Source organism: Myxine glutinosa, chromosome 3, assembly GCF_964187855.1.
Source record: "Myxine glutinosa chromosome 3, kmMyxGlut1.1, whole genome shotgun sequence".
NCBI lineage: Eukaryota > Metazoa > Chordata > Myxini > Myxiniformes > Myxinidae > Myxine > Myxine glutinosa.
The window spans coordinates 52,261,279-52,285,017 of record NC_136263.1 but is presented as its reverse complement, the minus strand read 5'-3'; the positions used below and the strand labels follow the sequence as shown (position 1 = coordinate 52,285,017).

Sequence of the window (23,739 nt, the reverse complement as noted above, 5' to 3'; positions counted from 1 at the left end):
GAGATTCATTTTCAGATGTGTAATAAAAAATTTATTAGTGTTGATACAATAATTATTGATCAAATTAAAAAAGCTTTCAATTTGCTAACCCTTAAACAAAAAACATTTTATGATAAAACTATGGGAGGGTCTTTTGGATTCACATTTATGAATAAAGTTAAAGATACTTGCGGCGGTTATTATTTAAAAGATTATGTTGACCATCTTATTGGTGAGATGGTTTATTGTAATTTTGAAGGCATCATGCATCTATCAAAAATTGAAATAGATCATAAGGAAAGAAATTTTACTTTAATGTTTAATTTAGACAAATTTATACGCTTGTATTCAGATCAACCAGTTCAACCATATCCCAAAGAAGAAAAAAGACAAACGGCTTATGATGATTATCAAGATTATTTGGAAGAAGAAAACTCTAAAAGAATTTTAAAAAAATATATAATTAAAAGTGGTTCGCTAGAAACATATACACGTCTTCATCCAAATTCACCTCTACCATCTGACTCTGAAGAATCAGACTATGAATTATAGCCCTATAAATATGAGTAATTACGATTTAGAAGATTTTTTAGATTCATGGAATTATTCAGATTCTGACTCTGAAGATCTCACAAGTCATGATAGTGATGGAGAAACAATTGGGGATGAAGATTCCTACGATTCTGATAGCTTATGCTCAAATGATGAATATGAGTCAAGCTTTATTGATGATGACACAACGAGTGATTTCTCGAGCTTCCTTGAATCTCAAAGTTCTGAGTCAGATTAAAAGTTGGCTTGGTGCCAAATGTGCGTGGCTTTAAGGAAAGATTCATAGTTAAATGAGTGCCAAAATCTCACGAGATTGTTCACCTATAAATATGACTTTTTGTGAAAAATGCAACGTGTCAGTTAAGTTTATTTATCAACATAATAAAACTAAAAAACATCTTGGGGTAAATAAGAATGATTTAGTTGGACAGGAAAAAATAAAGTGTGAGCCTTGTAAAAAATTTATAAATAAATCTAGTTTTAAAAGACATTTAACCACTGCTGGTCATGCAAAAAAATTAGCTCCCCCCTCATTAACCATGAGATGCAACAAGTGCCAAAAAGATATTCTAAAAGCTGGATATAAGATACACCTAAAAACTGCTTCTCATCGGAAAAAATTGTTTAGTGTTTCTAGACAAGACAACGCATTTAAGAACCACGTTAAAATTATAAGATTTTCTTTTGATGAATCAGATACAGATAATTTTAATGAAAACTTTGGGAATATTAGACCTGAACTTAGGAAATTCTTTGAAAAAACTTTTAAGGAAATGGGTCCATTTAAATATTATTTTGGGATAAACTATAAATCAACAAAAGATGGGGAGACTCATGATATTTATAAGAGGTGTGATAATAAATATATTGTAAATGCTAATGAAAATTTTGAAGATTTTGGAGAAGATTTACACCCCGGGTTAGAAAGCCATGATTATAGTGGTTGGGATGCAATGCTTGGTGTACAAAGTGGAGGGGTTATTGGTGGAACAAACTCTGTTGATGTTCATGTTGTTAGCTCTGGGCCTCTTAGTGGATCATCTTACATTGATCTTCCACAAAAAATTAGGGGGAAACAGGCTATAATCAATATAAAAAATAATGATAATAAATGTTTTATCTGGTCTATTCTTGCACATCTTCACCCAGTTGACCATGGGAAAAATCCACATAGAGCTTCAAAATATTATAAGTATGAGAATGAGTTAAAATTGGGAAATATTCAGATGCCGATGAAAGTTAAAGATGTAAAGAGATTTGAAAAGTTAAATAACATGTCTGTTAATGTTTATGGGTTAACTGATAATTTGAATGTTCAACCAATTTATTTCTCAAGAGATCTGAAGACAATAAATATTAATCTTCTTTTGATAAAGGATGGAGATAATTCACATTATGTACTTATTAAAGATTTTGCAAAGTTAGTAAGAACACAGTTAACAAAGAGAACAAACAAAATTCATGTGTGCCCAAGATGTCTAAATTGGTTTAAGACAAAGGAGCGGTTAGGAAGACATTCTAAATATTGTAGTGAACATAAATCAACGGTTGTTAAGATGCCAGACAAGGGTTCTTCAATTTATTTTAAAGACACAGAGAAAACAATTAAACACCCATTTGTTATATATGCTGATTTTGAGAGCATCCTACAAAAATGTAATGATGGTGGAAAATATCAAGAGCACATTCCTTGTGGTTTCTGTTATTATATTAAATCTGGAATTGGTGATGAATTAAATAAAGTAGTTGGATACCGGGGGCCAAAGGCTCCTGAAAATTTTGTAGAAAATCTTGAAAATGATTGTATTCGATTAACAAAAATTATCATGGAGAATAAAAAAATTAAAGAAAAACCAAAGTTTATACCTGTGTTTCTACATAATAATTCTCATTATGACACACATCTTTTTATAAGAGAGTTGGCAAAAACGACTGGAAAAATAACAGCAATTCCAAGTACAGATCAAAATTATATTTCTTACACAAAGATAATCCCATCAAGTCCATTAACCAAAATAAGATTTCTTGACTCCTTTAAATTTATGGCAAGTGGTTTGGGAAATCTTGTAAACAATCTAAAGTCATTTCCTAATCTTGAAGGAGCTTTTGAAAACACAAATTTATTAACTCAAAAGGGAATTTATCCATATGACTACATGGATTCGTTTGAAAGGTTCAACGATACACAGTTGCCAAGCAAAGATGATTTTTGGAATGAACTCAACAATATTGGGATAACGGATAAAGAATATGAACACGCTCAAAATGTTTGGAAAGAACATGGGATTAAAAACATGGGGGGTTATCATGATTTGTATTTGAAAACGGATGTCCTTCTTTTGGCTGACGTTTTTGAATCATTCCGTGATATTTGTTTAAAGGGATATGAACTAGACCCAGCACATTATTTTACATCTCCAGGATTAGCATGGAGCGCAATGTTAAAGATGACGAAACAAGAAATTGATTTAATTACAGATGTTGATATGCTCCTAATGATTGAGAAGGCAAAACGTGGAGGAATTTCCCAGGTTTGTAAAAAGAGATATGCGAAAGCAAACAACAAGTATCTTCAAGATTATGATTCCAAGAAAAAGAGCTCTTTCTTGATGTATTATGATGCGAATAACTTGTATGGTTGGGCAATGTCCCAAGCTGTTCCATATGGTGGGTTAGAATGGGTTCCAAAGAAAGATGAACAAGAAGTTTTTAATGAGCTATTAAATAACACGCAAGAGGATCTTGATGATTGGAAGGTTGGGTATTATTTTGAAGTCGACTTAAAATACCCAAAAGAACTCCATTCAAAACATCAGGATCTTCCATTTGCTTGTTCAAAGGGTACGCCTCAAAAAGAATGGTTGAGTGATTATCAAAAGTCATTTAATGTTAAGACAACAACAGAGAAACTTTTAACAACATTATTTGATAAAAAGAATTATGTTCTCCACCAGAGAAATCTTCTTCAGTGTATCAATAACGGATTAGTTGTGGAAAAAATTCATAGAATAATAAAATTTAAGCAGAGTCATTGGTTGGCAAAATATATTGACTACAACACTCAGATGAGAACAAAGGGAACAACTCCATTTGAGAAAGATTTTTATAAGTTAATGAATAATTCAGTGTTTGGTAAGACGATGGAAAATGTTAGAAATAGGAGGGATATCAGATTAACAACAACATGGAAACAGGCCTCTAGGTTAATCAACAAGCCAAACTTTGCTAGTATAACAATTTTTGATGAAAACTTTTGTGGGATCAATATGCTAAGGGAAGAAATTAAAATGGATAAGCCGATCTACATTGGGACTACAGTTCTTGATTTATCAAAGTCCTTGATGTATGATTTTTATTATAAGAATCTGAAACCAAAATATAATGAAAAAGTTGAGCTGATGTATATGGACACAGACAGCTTTATATTGGATATCAAAACTGATGATGTTTTTAAAGACATGATAAATAATTCTGAAGTATATGACACGAGTAATTACCTTGGGTTTAAAGATGGGAGGAAAGAGGCCTTCTCAAAAGCCAATGAAAAAGTTATTGGAAAATTTAAAGATGAACTTGGAGGAAAAATTATGAGTGAATTTATTGGCCTTAGAGCAAAGTCATATGCGTATAGATATTTTGATGGGGATAAACTTGAAACTGGTAAAAAGCTAAAGGGAATAAAGAAGGGGGTTATAAAACAAACTCTCGGATTTGATGATTATAAAAACACGATGGATACAAAGGAGGTTGTGTACAGAAATATTAAAGGAATAAGAAGTTATAAACATAAAATATATTCCGAGAAAGTTCTTAAGAAGGCACTTGGTGCATATGATGATAAACGATATTTAAATAATGATGGGAACACATCGGTTCCTTTTGGATATCATGCCTCTTGCTAAAGGGGGGATGTACAATGGAAGTATAGATAATCTACTAAATCACCTCGATACATGAGTCAATGGGTAATAAACGGGGGATCACAGGTAGGTGGATTTTAGAGCCTCGATACATGAGCAGTGGGATCATAGACAAACAGTGAACCTCGATATAGGAGGATAATAAACGGGGGATCCCTGGCAGAGGGGGTAATAAACAGAAGGATAATAAACGGGGGATCACAGGTAGGTGGATTTTAGAGCCTCGATACATGAGCAGTGGGATCATAGACAAACAGTGAACCTCGATATAGGAGGATAATAAACGGGGGATCCCTGGCAGAGGGGGTAATAAACAGAAGGACCAAAGGACCGCAAACAATCAGTGAACCCCGTATTGCCTCACCGTTGGCGAGGCTAGAGAATTACTAACTTGATAACTTTTTTTATATGACGCCGCTCGGCTCCGCCTTCGCTTTGTCTTTAAAAAAAGTTATATCATCATCCACAGGATTATACAAGCTGCCCCTCGAAACTAGCAGAGTGTATGGCGGAAAAACGTTCATGATTTCCCAAAAACCCACTTTAAAAAACACACGATTTGGGGCAAAATAACAACGATTTTAGGACTTTTGGGCCATTTTTCAGCGATTTTGTGCCTTTTCACCCCCTTTTCCAGTCAAAAAGCCCCATTTTGGGTGTCCCAGTGGCTTGGGTGCGGGTGTCCCAGTATCAACCTTTTTCCCCTACTCCCAACCTCTTTTAAGGCATTGCTTATCTCAACCGCCAGGGAGGAACTACAACAGATCACAACCATTATTTCATTACATCTTGTTCACAAACAAACAGACAGGGGTTAAAACATAACCTCCATCCACCTTTGGTGGCGGAGGTAACAAATATGCAATGGTGTTGTTTACCAAAATGGATGATTTTAAAGAAGTACTGGTTACTCAGAAAAAGTACTGGCAAGTTCAAACGTAACCATCTTTCTTCCAAAAACATGCGGCAACTAAGATCTTGGCATTTGCAGTAGTAAAACCTGCAAAGCAAAAATAAATGAAACATATCTGTCTTCACTCAGATGGAATAACCTTCAGCTATAGAATTAAGTTTGAATCACAAACTAAAATACTTTTTAATCAATAATGAAATGTTAGCAAGTTCAAAGTAAACCATCTCTCAGCCGAAAGCATCAAGCAATTATCTTGGCATCAGGGAAACTCTCCTCTCCGCTTTCTGGCCCACTCTCCACATTTTGTCTTTTCGCAGCACTAAGCCAAAATTGAGAGTCTTTTCTGACTCATTCCCCTGATTCAACTCAATTGATCTAGCCTGGCCCTCATCGAGTGCTCTTTACTCTTACATAATGTATTCATGTTGTGGGTATTCATCAATATAATTACATTTTTAAATATCTTCCTGGAAATTGACTTTCACAAAGTTTCATTTCACTATCATTTTGATTATATTAAGTTTAATAATTCACCATGGACCAGTGGTCCACTAAATGTTTGAAGGTGTCTTCTGCTAGTATGCTTCATTCTCATCCTTTTCGTATATGGAACAACCCCAAAGGCTCATTTGCATATTTTGAATAAATACACTTGACCAGGAAACTGCGCAACATCAAAATGAGAGAATAATATGAGCCCGTGATTGTGTTTAGATTACTGGACATAATTCAGAAACAAGACTGACCCACTCCTAGAACACGTTATATGACTGATTATCCAGACTAGTCTGCATGGGCTTATTATCCCTGACTGATGTAGGCCTCTTCATGTACCATACTGGCGATAAAATATTGTCAATCCAGCGTCACCAATATTTATCGTGAGAATGTACGTTCCTTTGGATAGAACTCAGAGGTGATCATCAAATTGTGAATCGTAATCAACCAATCCTTTTCACATCTTGATTCATGTAAGTGCAAGTTCTCTGCATCTTCCCACAGACCACATGCAATTGTAGTGCATTTGAGAATTATTAATACTTCCTCGAAATTTGCCTATATTTCATTGTACGAAGTGGACTTCAAAAACCTTGTCGCTCTGATCATGGGGATTGTAAATTTGGGGTCAAAATTGATGTTCATTATGCAATATAATGAACATCGGTACCCGACACTAAAATGAGGTGACCCGGACACCTGTTAATGTTGGCAACCCTGTATATAGCCATATACAGTGCCTTCAGAAAGTATTCACACCCCTTGATGTTTTTCACATTTTGGTGTGTTACAGCCTGAATTTAAAATGGATTAAATTGAGATTTTTTTCGTCACTGATCTACACTTAATACACCATAATGGCAAAGTGGAATTTTTACAAAATAATTCATGTTCTGAAGGTATTACTGTGTTGCTTTGGCTGTATGCTTGGGGGCATTGTCATGTTGGAACGTAAATCTTCACCACAGTCAGGTCTTTTGCACTCTGAAGCAGGTTCTCCTCAACGATTTGCCTGCATTTGGCTCCACTCATCGTTTCCTCTATTCTTCCAAGTCTCCCAGTCCCATCCACTGAAAAGCATCCCCATAGCATGATGCTGCCACCACCATGCTTCACGGTAGTGATGGTATTAGATGGGTGATGGGCTGTGCTTGGTTTCACCAGACATAGCGCTTTGCATTCAGGCCAGATTTCAATTTTCGTCTCATCAGACCAGTCTTTTGCCTTATGCTCTCAGAATCTTTCACGTGCCTTTTTGCAAACTCTTGGCATGTTGTCATGTCTTTTTTCTCAGGAATGGCTTCCATCTGGCCCCATAAAGCCTAGATTTGTGAAGTGCTGCAGAGACTTTTGTTCTTCCGGCAGGTTCTCCAATCTCAGCCAAGGAAGTCTGTAGTTCTGTCAGAGTGGTCATTGGGTTCTCGGTCACCTCCCTAACCAAGGTCCTTCTTGCCTGGCTGCTCAGTTTGGTCAGACAGCCAGCTCGAGGAAGAGTCTTGGTAGTTCCATATTCTTTCCATTTCCTAATGACGGAGCTCACTGTGCTCTTGGGAACTTGCAACACGAGAAATAATTTTATACCCTTCCCCAGATATATGCGTCCTTACAATTCTACCTTGGAGTTCTACGGACAGTTCCTTGGACGTCCTAGTGGAGTTTCTGCTCTGACTTGCATTGCCAACTGTGGGACCTTATATAGAAAGGTGTGTTTGTTCCTGAAGCATGTCCAATTAATTGAGTTGGCCACATGTGGACTTAAATGAAGCTGTAGAGACGTCTCAATGATGATCAAAATATATTGGATGCACCTGAGCTCAATTTGGAGTGTCATAGAAAAGGAGTTGAATACTTATTGACTGAAGACATTTCAGCTTATCATTTTTAATTATTTTGTAAGAATTTATAAAAAATAATAATTCCACTTTGGCATTATGTGATATTATGTGTAGATCAGTGACAAAAAAAAAAATCTCAATTGAAACCATTTTTCAGTTCAGGCTGTAACACAACAAAATGTGAAACAAGTCGAGGGTTGTGAATACTTTCTGAAGGCACTGTTAGCTCCATTATATTAAATGAAAAAGAGATATGTTTGCCTTCACACGTGCCATTTTTGTCATTTCAAGCACTTTTCCCATACATCTTACTTCCAGGTTCAAATGCCAAGCGAGGTAAGGTGCATGCTCACAAGCCCTCAACATTGTTCGATCCGTCGATCTCACAAAGGACCAGTGGCAGACCGACAGCCCTGCTGTCTCCAGCCGCTGTCTGTCCAGGACCTTCTCCACAAGTTTGGCCTATCTGTGAGTGTGTATAATTCTTTCCATGCTGGGAACTCTCAATATGCAGGATATCATATGCATAAGATATAATCTTATGCAGTTTATAGATAATATTTTAAGTAAAGGAGTAATGTTTCAAGTTAGTCTATTAGTAAAGAAGGTTTAAATGTTGAGTAAAACTTTAGAATAAGTAAATTTACTGTATGAACACAACTAACAGGTGCAATGAGCCAATCAGCTTATTCCTGTCTTTTGGCTTACAAAACTTTTGAGTGAATCTTCAGTAACTGTTGATGTGTGGGCGAGTATAGCAGTACATCCCAACATTCCTGGCTAACGGTTACGAGGACCTCGACACCTTCAAGCTTCTTGAGCTCCATGACCTGGACGCGCTGCACATAACGGAGCCCATACACCGCGCCCGCCTTCTGGCTGCAGCTTGCACACTGTTGCATCGACATGAAGGTACACAAACCGACCAGTGGTGCCAGAACTTGGAAAACCCAAACTACAGGAACTGCAAATGCTCTTAGCCAATCTAAATTATAATAGGACTAACTTCTGCCAGCTACGAATATGGATTCAATGACTGCATTTGATAGAAAGGAGGCCGAGTGATTGGTAATCGAGTCCATCAGTTGGAAGCAAACAGGTCCGTGGCATGAATAACTTTCCGATGCATTTCAATGTATTGTGACATGGTTTGTAAGAATGGAAGAGCTGAAAGTGTGCTGGAATGACTCAATCAGTGCAAAATCTTGGCCTGTTAAAGTGTTTCCATCTGAACCCTTGGCTTATGATACAGAGAGCCCAGCCAGAATCATTCCACATCTACTATTTGTATTTGACCATTGTGTCATGTCCTTGTATTTCATGGAAGAGTACACCGTTTCCCAATATCGTTGTCCTGCATGTGATACATGTAAAATCTCCATGATGGGACCTCGACCACTGTTAAGAAAAAGAAAATGGTAGAGGTTCTCATGTCATTTTTATTACCATACAACAGAAGGAGAAGCATGCGTGCTCCAGTCAGACAGCCGACACGTGAACCTACAGACAAGCTCCGGGTGTGACCTGCTCCGCCACCTGCTGGCTGGAGAGATTCGGCAGTCAGGGGAGATACAGCAAACACGTGGACAGAGTAAGCAAGTAAAAAAAAAAATAAGTGACCCTTTTTTCTTGTGGCGTAAGAGCCTTTGTAAAACCTCGAACGAAGTGCTAATTTGTTTGTTACAGCTTTACTCTTCGCATATGTAAGAGTCTGTTCGCATAAATTGATGCGCAAGCTTTGGTGATCTCAGCAACATATGGAACTCTTCGTGCTATGTGTGGACAGGTGACACAGTGATGTTAAAAAAAAGAGTAAGTCAACCACCATTTGGTAATGTTAACTCAACACAGTCCTGATTGCTTTAACCGCTCAACCGAGGTGGATCATTTTCAATAAAAGGAGAGATTGTGGATCAGTAAAGAAATTGTAGCAATAAGGTTATAAGGTTAACCTTCATGCAGATAAATCATGCTTCATACTGCATCAATGTTAGCAAAGCTCAATTTCAAAAAGAAATGCGCCATCCTATAGTTATTGCATAATCATCCAATAAAGGATTATAACTGTTGGCTGGAATAACTTCCATATGCTATGACAAACCATGATAAATGTCTTACAGCATAGCGATGTGATATTGCCAGCGATGCGATGTGTACGATGAAAAGGTCAGAACCTCTTTCAAATGCATTATAGCAAAGGAAGCCCGAGCTCCCTCAGTCCCTCACCCCTACACACCAATAACGCCCCACCTCATCGAAACCCTCACTCGTTCGGCATCCACAGCACCACCTACAGAATGACATTATTGTGCTGCACTGCACTGGAAAGTTCCAATGGTTGCATCATACGACTGAAAGGTCTCCTTGGACTCTCTCAGTGGTGTACTGCCTGAAGACGGGTTCAGTGCTGCAAAATCTTCCGCATGACGTGGGATCATACTGGGTGGTCTCCCTTTTTGTTTCCAGTGGTTGTCAGTGCAGGAATTTTATAACTTGGCCAGGGTGCCTGCGATGGCCCACCTACTCTTCATGTCCACCAACTAATGCTGGCAGATGGAACACTCAGCTTGATGTACGATCAAGGGACGGAACAACATTGTGAGTCCGCCAGTTTATAGTCGGGTCGGGATTTGAACCCAGGCCAAAGTGCTCAGTGGTGGGTGGTGCTCTGTGCCATACTGTCAGATGCCCTTGCACTAGTTCTCCTCAAAAAATTAATCTGCTGTGCGGAGCCATTTCTGAGCGATGATTCACGGTGCAGCGCAAATCCATTCTTTGGGGTTGTTGCATTTTCAAGATTGATCGTTGGAAAGAACAATTTACGACTTTGTTTAAGAAAAAAAAAAAAAAAAACGTATTACGGCACATTCTCCTGGATGTGCAATCACATGTTTCGGAGATGGAATATCATCGATTTTAGGACCGTCACATGTGTGGTCATTTACTGGCATGACTGAGGTTCATCCACCTGTTGATAACAATGAAGCCTCTTGATTGTCCTTTTAGTCAGGTTCACATTGTTTTTTCGTTCAAATTGTTTGGAGATTAGCAAACCTGTACATTTTTGGAATATTCAGAGCATGAGGAATCCAAAAATTAATGTTGGCATTTGCGTAGACACCTGCATGGCCGCCATTTTGGATTTTCAAAATGGCCGTCATAAAATACATAATTTGCGCTATCTCGGCTTCTAGTCAACCTAGAATCTTATTTAAATATGTTAATGCTATATTTTCTGGGTCAAGAAAAACATTGGTGGGATCATTAGACTTCTAACCATAACACTTGCTTCACTTTTAGGACTTTCTAGATGACACTCAGGACAGTGATGAAGATGTGTAAAAGCATATTCCTGAACGGTATAGACCTAGTAGATCCTGTGTATAAGACTTATAGTTCAATCTGATACTAACAAGGCTGCTTTCATGCTTTATAAACCCATACCTATAACTTCAAAGGACTTGCAATATCATGTATTATGTAATACAGTTATATCACAAATATAAAGACAATGGTTTTCAATTACCTTTGTTTGTTGCTTTTCTATAATCCTGAGCACTATTTTGAGGCCTTTATTGGATTCCTTGACCCAGAAAACATAGGATTAGCATATTTAATTAAGTTTCTAGGTTGACTAGAAGCCGAGACAGCGCAAAATATGTATTTTATGGCGGCCATTTTGAAAATCCAAAATCTGTGTCTGTGCAAATGCCAACATTGATTTTCGGATTCTCCATGCTCTGATGATTCCAAAATGTACAAGTTTGCTAATCTCCCAAAATTTTGAACGAAATTATATTTGTTAACATCGTGACCCTGACTATCGTACCGAGCATGTTTTGCACCACAATGACGACCACCGAGCAGAAGTACGAAGCCTAGGCTGTGCTATTCAATGAATGGTCATCAATTTCCACATGGTTCAAGAGCTGTAAGTTCTACATGTGATTAGCATTGTGCTCGTATCGTTAGTAATTTTTCTCACCACCTCCTCCCACCCCACACCTGCCTCCTTGTTTTTCAGCCTCACCCTTTATAATGCACTTGAAATGAGATTTCTCTCACATGATTATGGCGCCTTCAAAACAAAAAACAAAAAAAACTTCGATCATCAAAAAAACAAAGGCAATTCACGTGTACCCAGAATGCCTTGCACTTTACACGTTCTTGAAACGTACAAGAAATTAATTCCACTTCTAATCTCTGAAAACCTGCTTGCTTCCTATGTGCCCCTTGTTTTGACTACATGCTTTGAATCCATGATGTCTGCTTGCCTGTCTGTTTGCTTGTCTGTCAACATGAGCTTTTCTAGATAATCATTAATCCTTCCACGTGTCTGCCATTCTGACTTTCATTCTTTTTTTTCTGCCTCTCTCTCTCTGTCTGTCTCTCCCAGCCATGTGCGTTAGCCCAGGACTGCTTTGTGACAGCCCCACTAGCACTGGTCCGACACCCACCTTTCCAGCCACCACAACCCCGCCACCGGCACAACAGAATGAACACAATACTACAGATAAACAACCACATCATCACTGCAGTCGATCTTACTCGTTTCCAGTTCTGAGCACGCCGTCATCACCACGCAGCATTGCCCAGATACGGAATTCTGCTCCTGCTCTCCTGTTAGGCTCCTCAATAACTTCGGACCAAAATCAACCCAAGGATGCTGAATCGGAGAGGGCGGCCTTAACGATCACGCAGCAGCCTCGGCCTGCAGTTTTGCAAATGCCACAGGGAAGTAAACCCACGGTGTTCTCCTCAGAGACCTGTTCTGGAGGGCCTTTGGCAGCTTTGGCTGCCTGCATGCGTGGCGAGAAGCCAGGAGAAGCTTGTGACGTCGCATGTCTGCACAATGGCAGCCATTGGAGACGCTCTGTAGCTTGTCCTTGGGATGAAAACCTTGAAGGTCGCGCATCCAATGTCAGACCACAGGGTAGCTTTCAATCTCCAGGTAAAAGTAGGGTGACGCAAAATGTACCACCTCTACGACCCACTGGAACATCTTGGGAGAGTAAACCTCAAGAAAGCTGCCCTTCCGAGCATGGCTGTTGCATGGTGCAGCATGGGTTGACTCGATGCATAGGGAGCACATCTGGACGAACCGAGGGTTGTCGCATGGCAACAAAATGCAGCCTGGGAGTGCAAGCCATTCGTATACGGGCATTAAACACAGCGCGGCGAGAAGCAAAGGTGTCTCGGGGTTATCCTGCTCAAAGTGCATCGGCCATCAACAACGATGTCACCAACGGCGTGGCATTCTGGGATGGGAAACGAGGTTCTCGGGTGCTTTCAAATGATGGACCGATCCATTGTACAGATGAGGTGTTTCGGGTTAAAGCGTTGCCCGAAAACAATGCCGCCGTAGGCATGGCAAGGCAAAATGAACGAATTACCTGTTTGGGGCAAAATGAACGAATTACCTGTTTGGGGCAAAATGAACGAGTTACCAGTTTGGGGCAAAATGAACGAGTTACCAGTTTGGGGCAAAATGAACGAGTTACCAGTTGGGGGCAAAATGAACGAGTTACCAGTTTGGTCCACGATGCCATTTCTAAAGGGGCATTCCAGCGAAACGAGCACCAATCTGTGGTGTTGCCCTCATCGCACGAGACCGTCTCAACCTCCACTGGTTGTGTTGGGACTATTTCTCAAACACCGGCTGCTGCTTCAGACGTAGTGCGTCGGGTGAGACGTTGTGGAATCGCAACCCCAATAGTCTCCATTGCAGAAGCAGCAAACGCTCCACTCAATGGAAGGCCCCTGGAGCCAAGAAAAAAAATTGAGGTGGACATCGGACATTCAAGAGACGTACTGAAGCAAGAGGACAGAATGGAAGATGTAGAAGAGAGGAGAACAGATGATGGAGGCCAGGCCTGTCCGGATGAGTCAAATCTAAGCACAGTAAGTTCCATGCTACCTCCGCCTTCTGCTGATTGTCCACTTGAAACTTACCATTAATCCTTTTAGTGGAAACGTTTTAAGCACCATGCCAACTATGAAAGGAAGCGGTATTAGATCCACGGTGTTACCTTGGGGATTTATTTGCTGAAACGTAGGGGAGATGTGCAGGTGTTGATGTTTATAATAAGCAATGAATGTAGGCCGACAGTCAAGACCAGTGACGTTATTAAAACCACATCATCGGTTGTTGTTATAATGTTCTGCCAAAAGCTTGAGTGCTGTCGCAGTTTCATCATCCCTTTATGTTAGTACGTTGAGAGTGAGACGGAGAGAAGATGACGTCAAGGTCTGCGAATCCAGCATTTAGTGAGTCGTGGCACAAAGAAAAAGCACAAGCTGTTTGCAGGCTAGACCAAGTGTTACATCAGGGCTTCAGGTAACCTCCAAAGTTGTACCACCCCAGAGGTAGTTTCAACAGTAAACACTCCACAAGGCACCGGCACAAGAGCAATGACCCCAAAGATATCCCAAGTCAACTGACCTACTGCTTTTGCTCTTGGGACGTCATAGGGGAACAGTTGACGGGTTACCTGTGAGGTCCCTGTTGATGGCTTGGGGTATCCCGATTTTCATCTTGAGAGTTATTAGCTACGGTTGCCTTGTAGGGTGAGACACATGATGGAGTTTAGAGGAGCTGGTTTTATAAAGCTGTGACCCACCACCGTAATTGCTTGCAGTTGGGTCGTGCTTTGCTCTCTGTTATCCTATCATCCGATTACTTTGAGGTTACCATATGAAAATGTCGTGATAGTATTATATACAAACTGTGCTTCCTGCTCTGTAATCACCATGAGACACTCGTAATTACCCCCCATCCCCATCGAGAAATGAATGAAGGTTAATGTTCTCACATCGTTTGTGCAAAATCTTATTCCATGTTTCTCCTCTTAGGATTGGAGCTTCAGGGGGTGAGCATTAGCCAGTTTGTTTGTCACATGATTATACTTTGCTTCCTAGATTGTAAGTTTGGGGTGGGGAGGGCTGGATGGACAACAGGCCTGTTGTTCACCCATGTATGGACAGCAGGCATTGTGGGTACTGAACTATGTGGATACACTGTTGCCTAAACTGGAACATCCAGTGCCCAGAAATAGCGGTCATGAACTCTGAGGTTGACGTGTGTTTAAATAAACGCGAATTTGGAATATATTTGTGTTCGCCAACTTCCGAAATTTACAAATCATTGACAAAATATTGAAAGATCGAACAAATAATAATGTCACTCCAATCAGAAATGTTAATGGCGCACCTGGTATTCCACAATCCAGATGTGGAAGCCGTATTTCGAAAGCTGATACTGCCCTCGGAAGTCCTATTGATGCACAATTTGCCCACGCATGTGAACAAGAGACACTTCTCAATGAGTAACGTCAAATGCAATCTATATTCAATAGCATGTCAGGGAGAGTGTTAAAAATGTGTGAACAATGGGCACGAAAGGGTTAATTGTGATTGGTAAAAATTAGTGAAACTTTTCCAAACGAGGTTTGCTTGTAATGATCGATTTGGTAGTTTGCATGAACCCATCCATAACTAGACCGGTACTCCGTAGAGCGCAAACCTCCACCAGGCTGAACAGTTTATGTTGTGTATCCCATTGATAGGCCGGATCTGGATTCGGACCTGAACCAAAATCGAATCGGCTTGTTCTTGTCACCTACCTAACTCATCCACAAAGTTTAGTCATGTCATCCTTTTCTTTTTAAAATATGTAATATATCGCTTTTCATCCAATCGCTTAATGGTGAAAAATCACTTATAAATTAAATAACTCGTATCCGAATCTATACTCAGATCTTCACCAAAATCGAATCTATTTGTCCTCGTCAGACACCCAACCGGTCCACCAAGTTTCGTCCAAATCCGTTCACAACTTTTTGAGATATCCTGCTATGTATCGGTTTTGGCCCTATCTCCCAATGGTGAAGAATCACTTTAAAAATTCCAGTAGCCAAATCCGGATCTTCACCAAAATGTAATCATTTCGTCCTTGTCACATACGCTACATCTCTGCCAAATTTCGTCCGAATCCGTCCACAACTTCTTCAGATATCTTGTCCACAAACAGACAAAAACAGGGGTGAAAACATAACCTCCATCCACCTTTGGTGACGGAGGTAAAAAAAATCAATAACAATATGATTCATTTTTGAGCTGAAAAGTTGCTTTAATTAGGTGAGAAAGTTTAAATCAAGAGCAACTGCTGAAAAACTTTCTTCAACATTTAACGATTCCCTTTTTATGCATTTGAGCTTCTTCTAAGCCGAAAGGACAATTACCCTGTTCAAGTGTTACAACTTGCAGTACAAGTACTGTACTTGCAGTACAACAAGTATTTGCACTCGTCTGTGGACTGTCTAGTTCGAACCTCGACCCAGATACAAGCCGTCACCGAGGTGATTCACACGATTCATCAATGGGTGTGCCGTCCCTCGGGTGGACGTTAAGCTGCGCGTCCCATCTGCCAACCTTAGTTGATGGACATTAAAGACACCACAGTGCCCTTCGTGAAGAATAGGCGAGCTATCGCTGGCACCAAGGCCAAATTTCTGCCCCAACTACTTCGTCAAACGTCAGGTCGGGCCAGCGGGTTCGCGAAAGACTTGGGCCAAGCTACCCCAGGCCAACCCCACAATTGGGAATAATAGTGACCGCTAAAGAAAGAAGAACATGCTTCTACCTACAAGGCATTCGTTATACTTCACATGTTCGTCCTCTCGACTGGAACTCCAGAAATAGCTTCATCAAAAAATTCTTCGCAGAGAAACTGCTGTTTATGATGATAAACGCTCAGGGGTGCTCCTCTCCGCATGGTACTTGTAAGACTTTTCCAGAAACTTCTCTAGCTACGGAATAATCCGTCTTGAGTGTGATGCGACAACTTGTGACAATATAACGAGAAGAAATAACTTCGAATTTTATTCTCGTACTTTGTTTCTCAGCAATCACCGGCATTCTTCCCTTCTCTTCTCCTCTCTTGCATGTGGACATCCAACGTGTCCCTGTTTGGTGCTGCCTCTTTTTTCAATCCTTCTGGTCATCTGCTTGTTGCTCCATCTGACCTGTTTGGCTTTGTGCATAGTTATATCATCTTGAATTCTTCCTCTAAACTTGTTTTAAAAAACAAAAACAAATATATAACACACTTTTCTTTAAGAAGCGTATAAATGTTTTTGTGCAAAAAAAGAAGAAATCAAAATAATTTGAGAGCACGAGGAGTTTAAATATTCACTATCTACAGATGACCACGGTTACGTGAGAAGTACAACTGATTTTCTCAACCAAATGTTGAGATACATACGCTAACCGCCATGAGAAAAGGAGGTGAAGCAGACGTTTCGGGTGTAAGTCCTTATTCAAAACGAGAGATCTCCTCCCTCCAGGTCTTTAAAACAGCTGTTCACCACCATCTCTTATCTTCCCCCATCCAAAACCTTGATCATTTCTACCCCTGCTAATTCACCGACAGATCCACTTTTTTTTTTGGAAATACCAACTTCTTTCTTTCCTGGAAGTTCTAGCAGTGTCCATGTGTTTTATACCTCACCTTCCCATGCCCCCTCCCCCTCCCACAGATCTCCCGATGTCCCTGTTCTCTATTGTTCGACTTGTGTGCTTCCCTCTCTCTCCCCATCTTGTCTCCCGCTCCCTTTATCTTATGTTTTATGCGTCAGTTTGTTAGTTTTGCCAGTCAGTTTGTCTTTTTGTGATTAACGTTAGCTCTTACATAAGCCTCGATCTTGTATACAAAAAAAAACAAAAAAAAAACTCGCCTTGAGAACTTGTGCCCAAAACTTCCGCTTCACCTTCTTTCCCACGGCAGTTAACATACTCCTCTCAACATTTAGCCAAGAAAATCCATAGGCCTTACTTTTCCAGCGACGCAGACCGACTCGAATCCTTATAAAACCCCAGTTTTGCATTATATTTCAAGTACATGTCGTAGACAAAGAATAGCCAGGACCAAATCCACAGCTCGGAGTTGAATTGCACGTGATAGGAAAGCAAGAGTATAATAACATCAGGCAAGGAGGATTAGTTCATGGGGCTCATGCCGATGAGAGAATACACCACGCGTCTTCAACAAATTGCATCATGTGTTTGCGAGGACAAACGATTGTTTTGTGAGTTTAGAGATTTACATCTGTTTGGCATGTGTAATGAGATTTGTCATTTTCAGGTGGCATTCAGGCAAAATTAAAGTACATTTTGTGTTATTGTTATTGTGTAAACTGATGTCTAAGATCAAACTGTCATTATCAAGTACTGTATTTGGACATTCATTTTGATTTGCAAGATTTTGCTGAGATTATATCACCAAAAATGATGATGAGGAGTGAATTAACGGCTCCGTCCCTGTGCAGGGTTGCAGCAAAGTACCAGCAATGCGAGCCAGTAATGACGATCTCATGGAAAGCAAGACTGCACAAGGTGATGGTAATGGCAGTGGGGCTTGGCGTTCACTTGTAGATGACCTCTCGGCCAGATCATCGAGCAAGCAAGCAGCTGGCTGGCTGGCCGGTCAGGTCGGTGGGCTTTGGAAATCCGGTTCCCTGGGAAGAGCCGAGGCAGCCGGGTTGAGAAGACTGCAGGCCGCGGTCGAGGCCTGGCTTGGAACGGTGCATGACGGAGGAGCCTCACCACCCTGAGACGACGCATTTGAGACACTCGACAGCCTTCTGTCCCACTCGACTCCATCCATTTCCTCGAGATTACCGTCTACCCCGCACAAAGATCCTCTGCCTCTCGGAGAAGCTTCGACACTTTTGTAGGGTGGAGGTATTGGACTCCCCTTCATATCGGTGCTGGGCATTCTTATAATGGCAGCCTGGGAATCTTTTTTAGTGGCTACCACCGTTCAAGTGAGGGCTTAAGAAATAATACAGTACTCAAACTTATCTGCACAAGAAACCGCTAGGTTACTAGAGATGGTCTTGACCTTTCTGGGAACCTTGGACAATTGCATCCAAACTCTTTAATCCTCAATTACAGCGGCAAATAGGTTCGATCGCTGGCGACTGACAATAAGGTTCGGCTTCGAACATGTTGTCTTTGGCAGTGATTCATGAACTGGTAACAACACTTACAGGGTCAGAGGGGCAGCTTGGCAATCCTGCCAATTATGTGACACTTCAGGGAAAGAAGAGTGTCAACAAGATAACTTGACAGTCGTTTGTCCCCCCAAGTGTGAAAGCACCAACATGGGATTGTTAAGGAGTGGCAATGTCTTGCATTGCAGGTTGCTTCACGAAGGGGCGATTTGTGTGAACGTTTGCTAACCAAATTTAGTTTGTAAAACCTCTCACTTCCTCCAGTGTTTTAAACCGATTGGCTTCCAGCTTTTACCTTGAAGAGGCCACGGCGCCATTGCAGTGTCTACGAATGGAGGGACAAGGATAAACCTGTTTCTGTATAATGTGCGTTCGAGAATATTCTTCTTCACCTCTCACTCATATCTTTAATGATTCAAGAATGTCATATTAATACCATCACAGTTTTAAAGTCGTTTCTCGAATCCGGCGATCTGCATAGCTTCCCATTCCGAGTGGAAGAAAGACAGCCGTGTTGTACATAACACAATTCTCCCTCCTGGGAAACTTAAAACTATACGGCTCACCATTATATCATCCATCAGTTGTGTTTGGGGCCATTTACTTATTACGTATGCACTGAGAGAGGAACCTGATTGAGAACGTTTAAATTGAGACGAGTAAGGAACATTACAGCAGATAGAAAGTGGAGGGTTGAGTGAGAAAAGAGGAGGAAAAGTTTTTATTTGGATAATGGGGAGGGAAAGGTAGGAACAAATGGGACTTGGGGGTGGTGGGGTCAAAATCCTGCTATATTTGCATAACTAATAAATATATTGTCCCCCTATGCATTATTCAGAACTAGAGGCAAAACCTGGAAACTAAGTTAGAACTTAAAAGAAAAAGAAAAAAAACACCCAACTTATAAAGAGGTGGAAAGCTCAGGAGGAAAGAGACTGGATTTGGATATATAGTACACACAGTCACATGAAAAAGTAAGTACACCCCATGAAATGTTTTTTAAAATCTTTTTAACATATGTGGACATATCAATATTTGATCTTCATTTAAACTATCTATAGATAAAGGTGATCTAATTGAACAAAAAAAAAATGAAAAATTGACTGCAATAATTTATTCAACAAAAAATTAACAGAGATGCCATTTCCTTCTGTGGAAAAAGCAAGTACACCCTTGGCTCTAATAGGTGGTATTGCCCCCTTTGGCAGAAACAACCTCAAATAGGCGTTTCTTATAACTGTCTACCAGTCTCTGACATCGACTGGGAGAAATTTTTGCCCACTCCTCCATGCAGAATTCTTTCAGCTGTGCGATGTTTGAAGGGTTTCTTGCATGCACAGCTCGTTTCAAATCCCCCCACGACATCTCGATGGGATTTAGATCCGGACTTTGACTTGGACATTCCAGAACCCTCCATTTCTTTCTTTTCAGCCATTCCTTGGTGGATTTACTGGTATGTTTAGGGTCATTGTCATGTTGCAAGGTCCACCTTCTGTTGAGCTTCAACTTTCCGACAGATGTGTCGCGTTATCCTCACGTTATCCTCAAGCACCCTCTGGTACAATGAAGAATTCATAGTGGATTCTATGACGGTGAGCTGCCCAGGACCTGATGCAGCAAACCTGCCCCAAACCATAATATTTCCACCACCATGCTTTACAGTTGGTATCAGGTTCTTGTGGTCAAATGCTGTCTTTGGTTTTCGCCAAACATGTCTTCTGGTACTGTGGCCAAATAGCTCAACCTTTGACTCATCTGTCCAGAGCACATTGTTCCAGAAGTGCTGGTCTTTGCCTAGGTGTTCATTGGCAAACTTTATTCTTGCCCTGATGTTCTTTCTGGACAGCAAAGGTTTCCTCCTGGCACACCTCCCATGTAGATCAAATTTGTGCAGCCTCTTTCTAATGATAGAGTCGTGCACTTTGACATCAACATTGGCAAGAGCTACCTGTAGGTCCCGTGATGACTTTCTGGGGTTCTTCGAGACTTCTTTCAGCATCATGCGGTCTGCTCTCGGGCTGGACTTACTGGGGCGGCCTGGCCTGAACAAGTTGGCAGTTCTTTGGAATCTTCTCCACTTGTAGATGATCTTCCAGACAGTCGAATGATTGATTTCAAATTGTTTGGAGATCTTTTTAAATCCCTTCCCAGACTCGTAGGCATCTATAACCTTCTTTCTGAAGGCCTCAGAGAGCTCTTTTGATCTAGGCATGGTGACGCCGCACACTTCAACAACAAAGAGCAAACCAAACGAAATGTCTGAGGTTTAAATAAGACGGGTTCCTCCAAGATCCTCTCTAACGATGTTCTAATTTGCACCTGAGCTGGTGCACCTGATTCTAATTTTAGGTATTTGAAGTTGTGATAAATGTAGGGGTGTACTTACTTTTTCCACATGCGAAATTTGCATTTATGTTTATTTAAATTATACAATGGACGACAAAATGTAAATGTTTCATGATATTTGTTATATTATATCACCTTTATCTATCAATATTGTTGAAATGAAGATCAAATAGCTGAATGTTGAAATATGTTGAAAAAGTCAAAACTTTACATGGGGTGTACTATATATATATATATATATAATCTTTCCACACTGGTGCTAGCTAGGTATGTAGCAGCCCATAATCCTCGGCCGCGAAGATCTCATTAAGCGAGCTTGTGAAAGTTTATATATATATATATATATATATATATATATATATATATATATATATATATATATATATATATATATATATATATATGAGGCAAAGACAGAGCAGAGAGAGAGAGTCATAGAGAGATAATAGGCCCTTTAGTTTGCTGCAGGTTGGTTCTGCTCGGGCTCGTGAGAAAGTGTCTGTACAGGGTACGAATGCAGTTTTGTGTAAAAAAAGAAAAAGGAAGAAGATAATAGCCAAAGGCGCCCAGAGTGATATGTAATACATCTCTGGCTGGTACCACAGTCTGAAATCAGTTATTGTTATTGTGAAGTGTTTGAAAAGCTCTTTTCTGGTCCAGTGCCAAATCCCATCGAGAAATGTGGTTTGCACATAATTTTCAGTGTTATTAAAAGCCCCCTTCCCCCCTCCCCAGGTGTACGATCTCCCCAAATGTGGAACTATGGTTTTATGCAGTTTGTGGGGAAAAGTGACGCATCGGTCTTGGGGGAAATTCATAACCAGACTGGACAACAGACCGTGGGTGCAATGTTCTTTAAGGCAATCGTGGCTTTGCATGGGCATCCTAAGTTTAATTTAGTGTCTGTATCTCTTGCAAGGATTGCAAATATGAGATCTGTGGGTTAGTTGGCTAGAGAACAATCCTTTACCATCACCATCAGCATCAATGTAAAAGACAATTAAATTGATTCAAAAGGTTGATGGGTCTCACCTCAGAACGCAAGGTATTATTTTGCTGAACTTTGTTATGAAAGTTTACATTTAAAACATTGCGCCAGCCAGACATATGAGCATCAGCAGGTGTTTTCAGCCTTTTGTGTTAATACAACTTGTCAAAGTTTGCACGCAAGTCTGGCTTGGACAGGTGCGTCATTTTAAGTGTTGATCGAGTTTGACACGTAATATGTTTGGTGTATACAGAAAACCATACATAATAAAAGCACAGGTATACAACTTACCTCATTGCTCTTGATGTAATTTGTATCATCCATCTTGTGCAGGGGTCAGGGTGCTTTCAGGTGTCCGTTGATTGTCTCGACCTTGGATGTGTAGCAGTACCAGTTGAAGTTGCTGTGTTTTATAGAAAAGGCAGTTTAACCAATTTTCATACAATTCTCCTGGGTCCATTACGTAATCAAATCAGACAAGGACAGCAGGAGACACCAACACGAATTGCCAGGACGACAGCAGACGATGGTCGGATCAACAGGGTAAATGGGACTTGAAACTTGTATCCCGACAAATGTGCAGATGCAAATGTAGAAAGGCCAACTTATTAGCATCTTTCATTCATTTCCCATTACATTTTGATTCAAATTGGATCAGCTGATCCTGAGACACAGTTGTGACATTAGGAGTGCATGGGTGAATGGGGACGGAGGAGGGAATTACAAATGAGGGAAGGGATATGAATGAAGACGGAAGGGAAATTGGTGCTTAATTGTTTCCACTATAGCCTCCCAAACAACAACAACAACAATAACATGTTATTGCTTAACAGCCGAGTGATGCATTCACTTTGAATTTCCACCAATCCTTGCACTAATCACCACGTCCAGGGTCCCCCTGATGCTGAACTGCTTGGTTACAAATGTGAACAAAATATCAGGATTAAATATTTAAAGCACATTCATGATGCCAAACTATTCATAATGTAGTTGCTTATCCTCACCAATTTGCAGTCAAGTCAATTCCTGTCTCCCACATATGCACACCCCACTCGTCACTTTGGGTGGAAAGGCCGTGGGCAGCACACAGGCCAAAGACGGCTTGCACATGGCAAGCCATCGACTTTCAGTAAATAATATACTTATCCAATTATTTTAAATGCAAACAGTGCAATGTTTTCACCACATGGAGTGGAAAATTCTAGCAATTCCAGACACAAGTAACAATTATTCCATAGTTCGCTAGCCAAGCATGGCAAGTAATCACTTTCGAAAGAAGCACCACATCATCAATAATCAAAATGAAATGATCATCGTTTATAATTTCTGAAAGCACAGTCTTTAACGAGACTCAGTAGAGCACATACCCGCACCAGGCTGAGCAATTTACGTTTTGTATTCCTCTGATAGGCCGGATCTGAATCCAGACCTGAACCAAAACCTAACCAGATTGTTATTATCATCTACCCAACTCATCCTCCTAGTTTTGTCATAATCCGTCCACAACGTTTTGAGATATCGTGCTATGTGTTCTTCTTGGCACAATCTCTCAATGGTGAAGAATCACTAAAATTATTGTATCCGGATCCGGATCTTCACCAAAATCGCATAAATTCGGTCTTGTCACACCCCCAACCTGTGCACCCAATTTCGTCCGAATCTGTTCATAACGTTCTCAGGTACCCTGCTCGCAGAT

General features: G+C 40.4%; 1 protein-coding gene across 1 annotated transcript in view; it reads left to right on the top strand.

Annotated features, from left to right (window-relative positions):
• The window catches only part of LOC137424239 (uncharacterized), a 238,076-nt gene extending 216,736 nt beyond the window's left edge, over positions 1-21,340 (top strand). Inside the window, exons 16-20 of the mRNA XM_078773568.1 lie at positions 8,016-8,165; positions 8,456-8,609; positions 9,154-9,288; positions 12,094-13,598; positions 18,023-21,340. Of these exons, the coding sequence (XP_078629694.1) occupies positions 8,016-8,165; positions 8,456-8,609; positions 9,154-9,288; positions 12,094-13,598; positions 18,023-18,307 (2,229 nt within the window). The 3' untranslated portion in view covers positions 18,308-21,340. The remainder of the gene's footprint in view (positions 1-8,015; positions 8,166-8,455; positions 8,610-9,153; positions 9,289-12,093; positions 13,599-18,022) is intronic.
• The last annotated feature ends 2,399 nt before the right edge of the window (positions 21,341-23,739 follow it).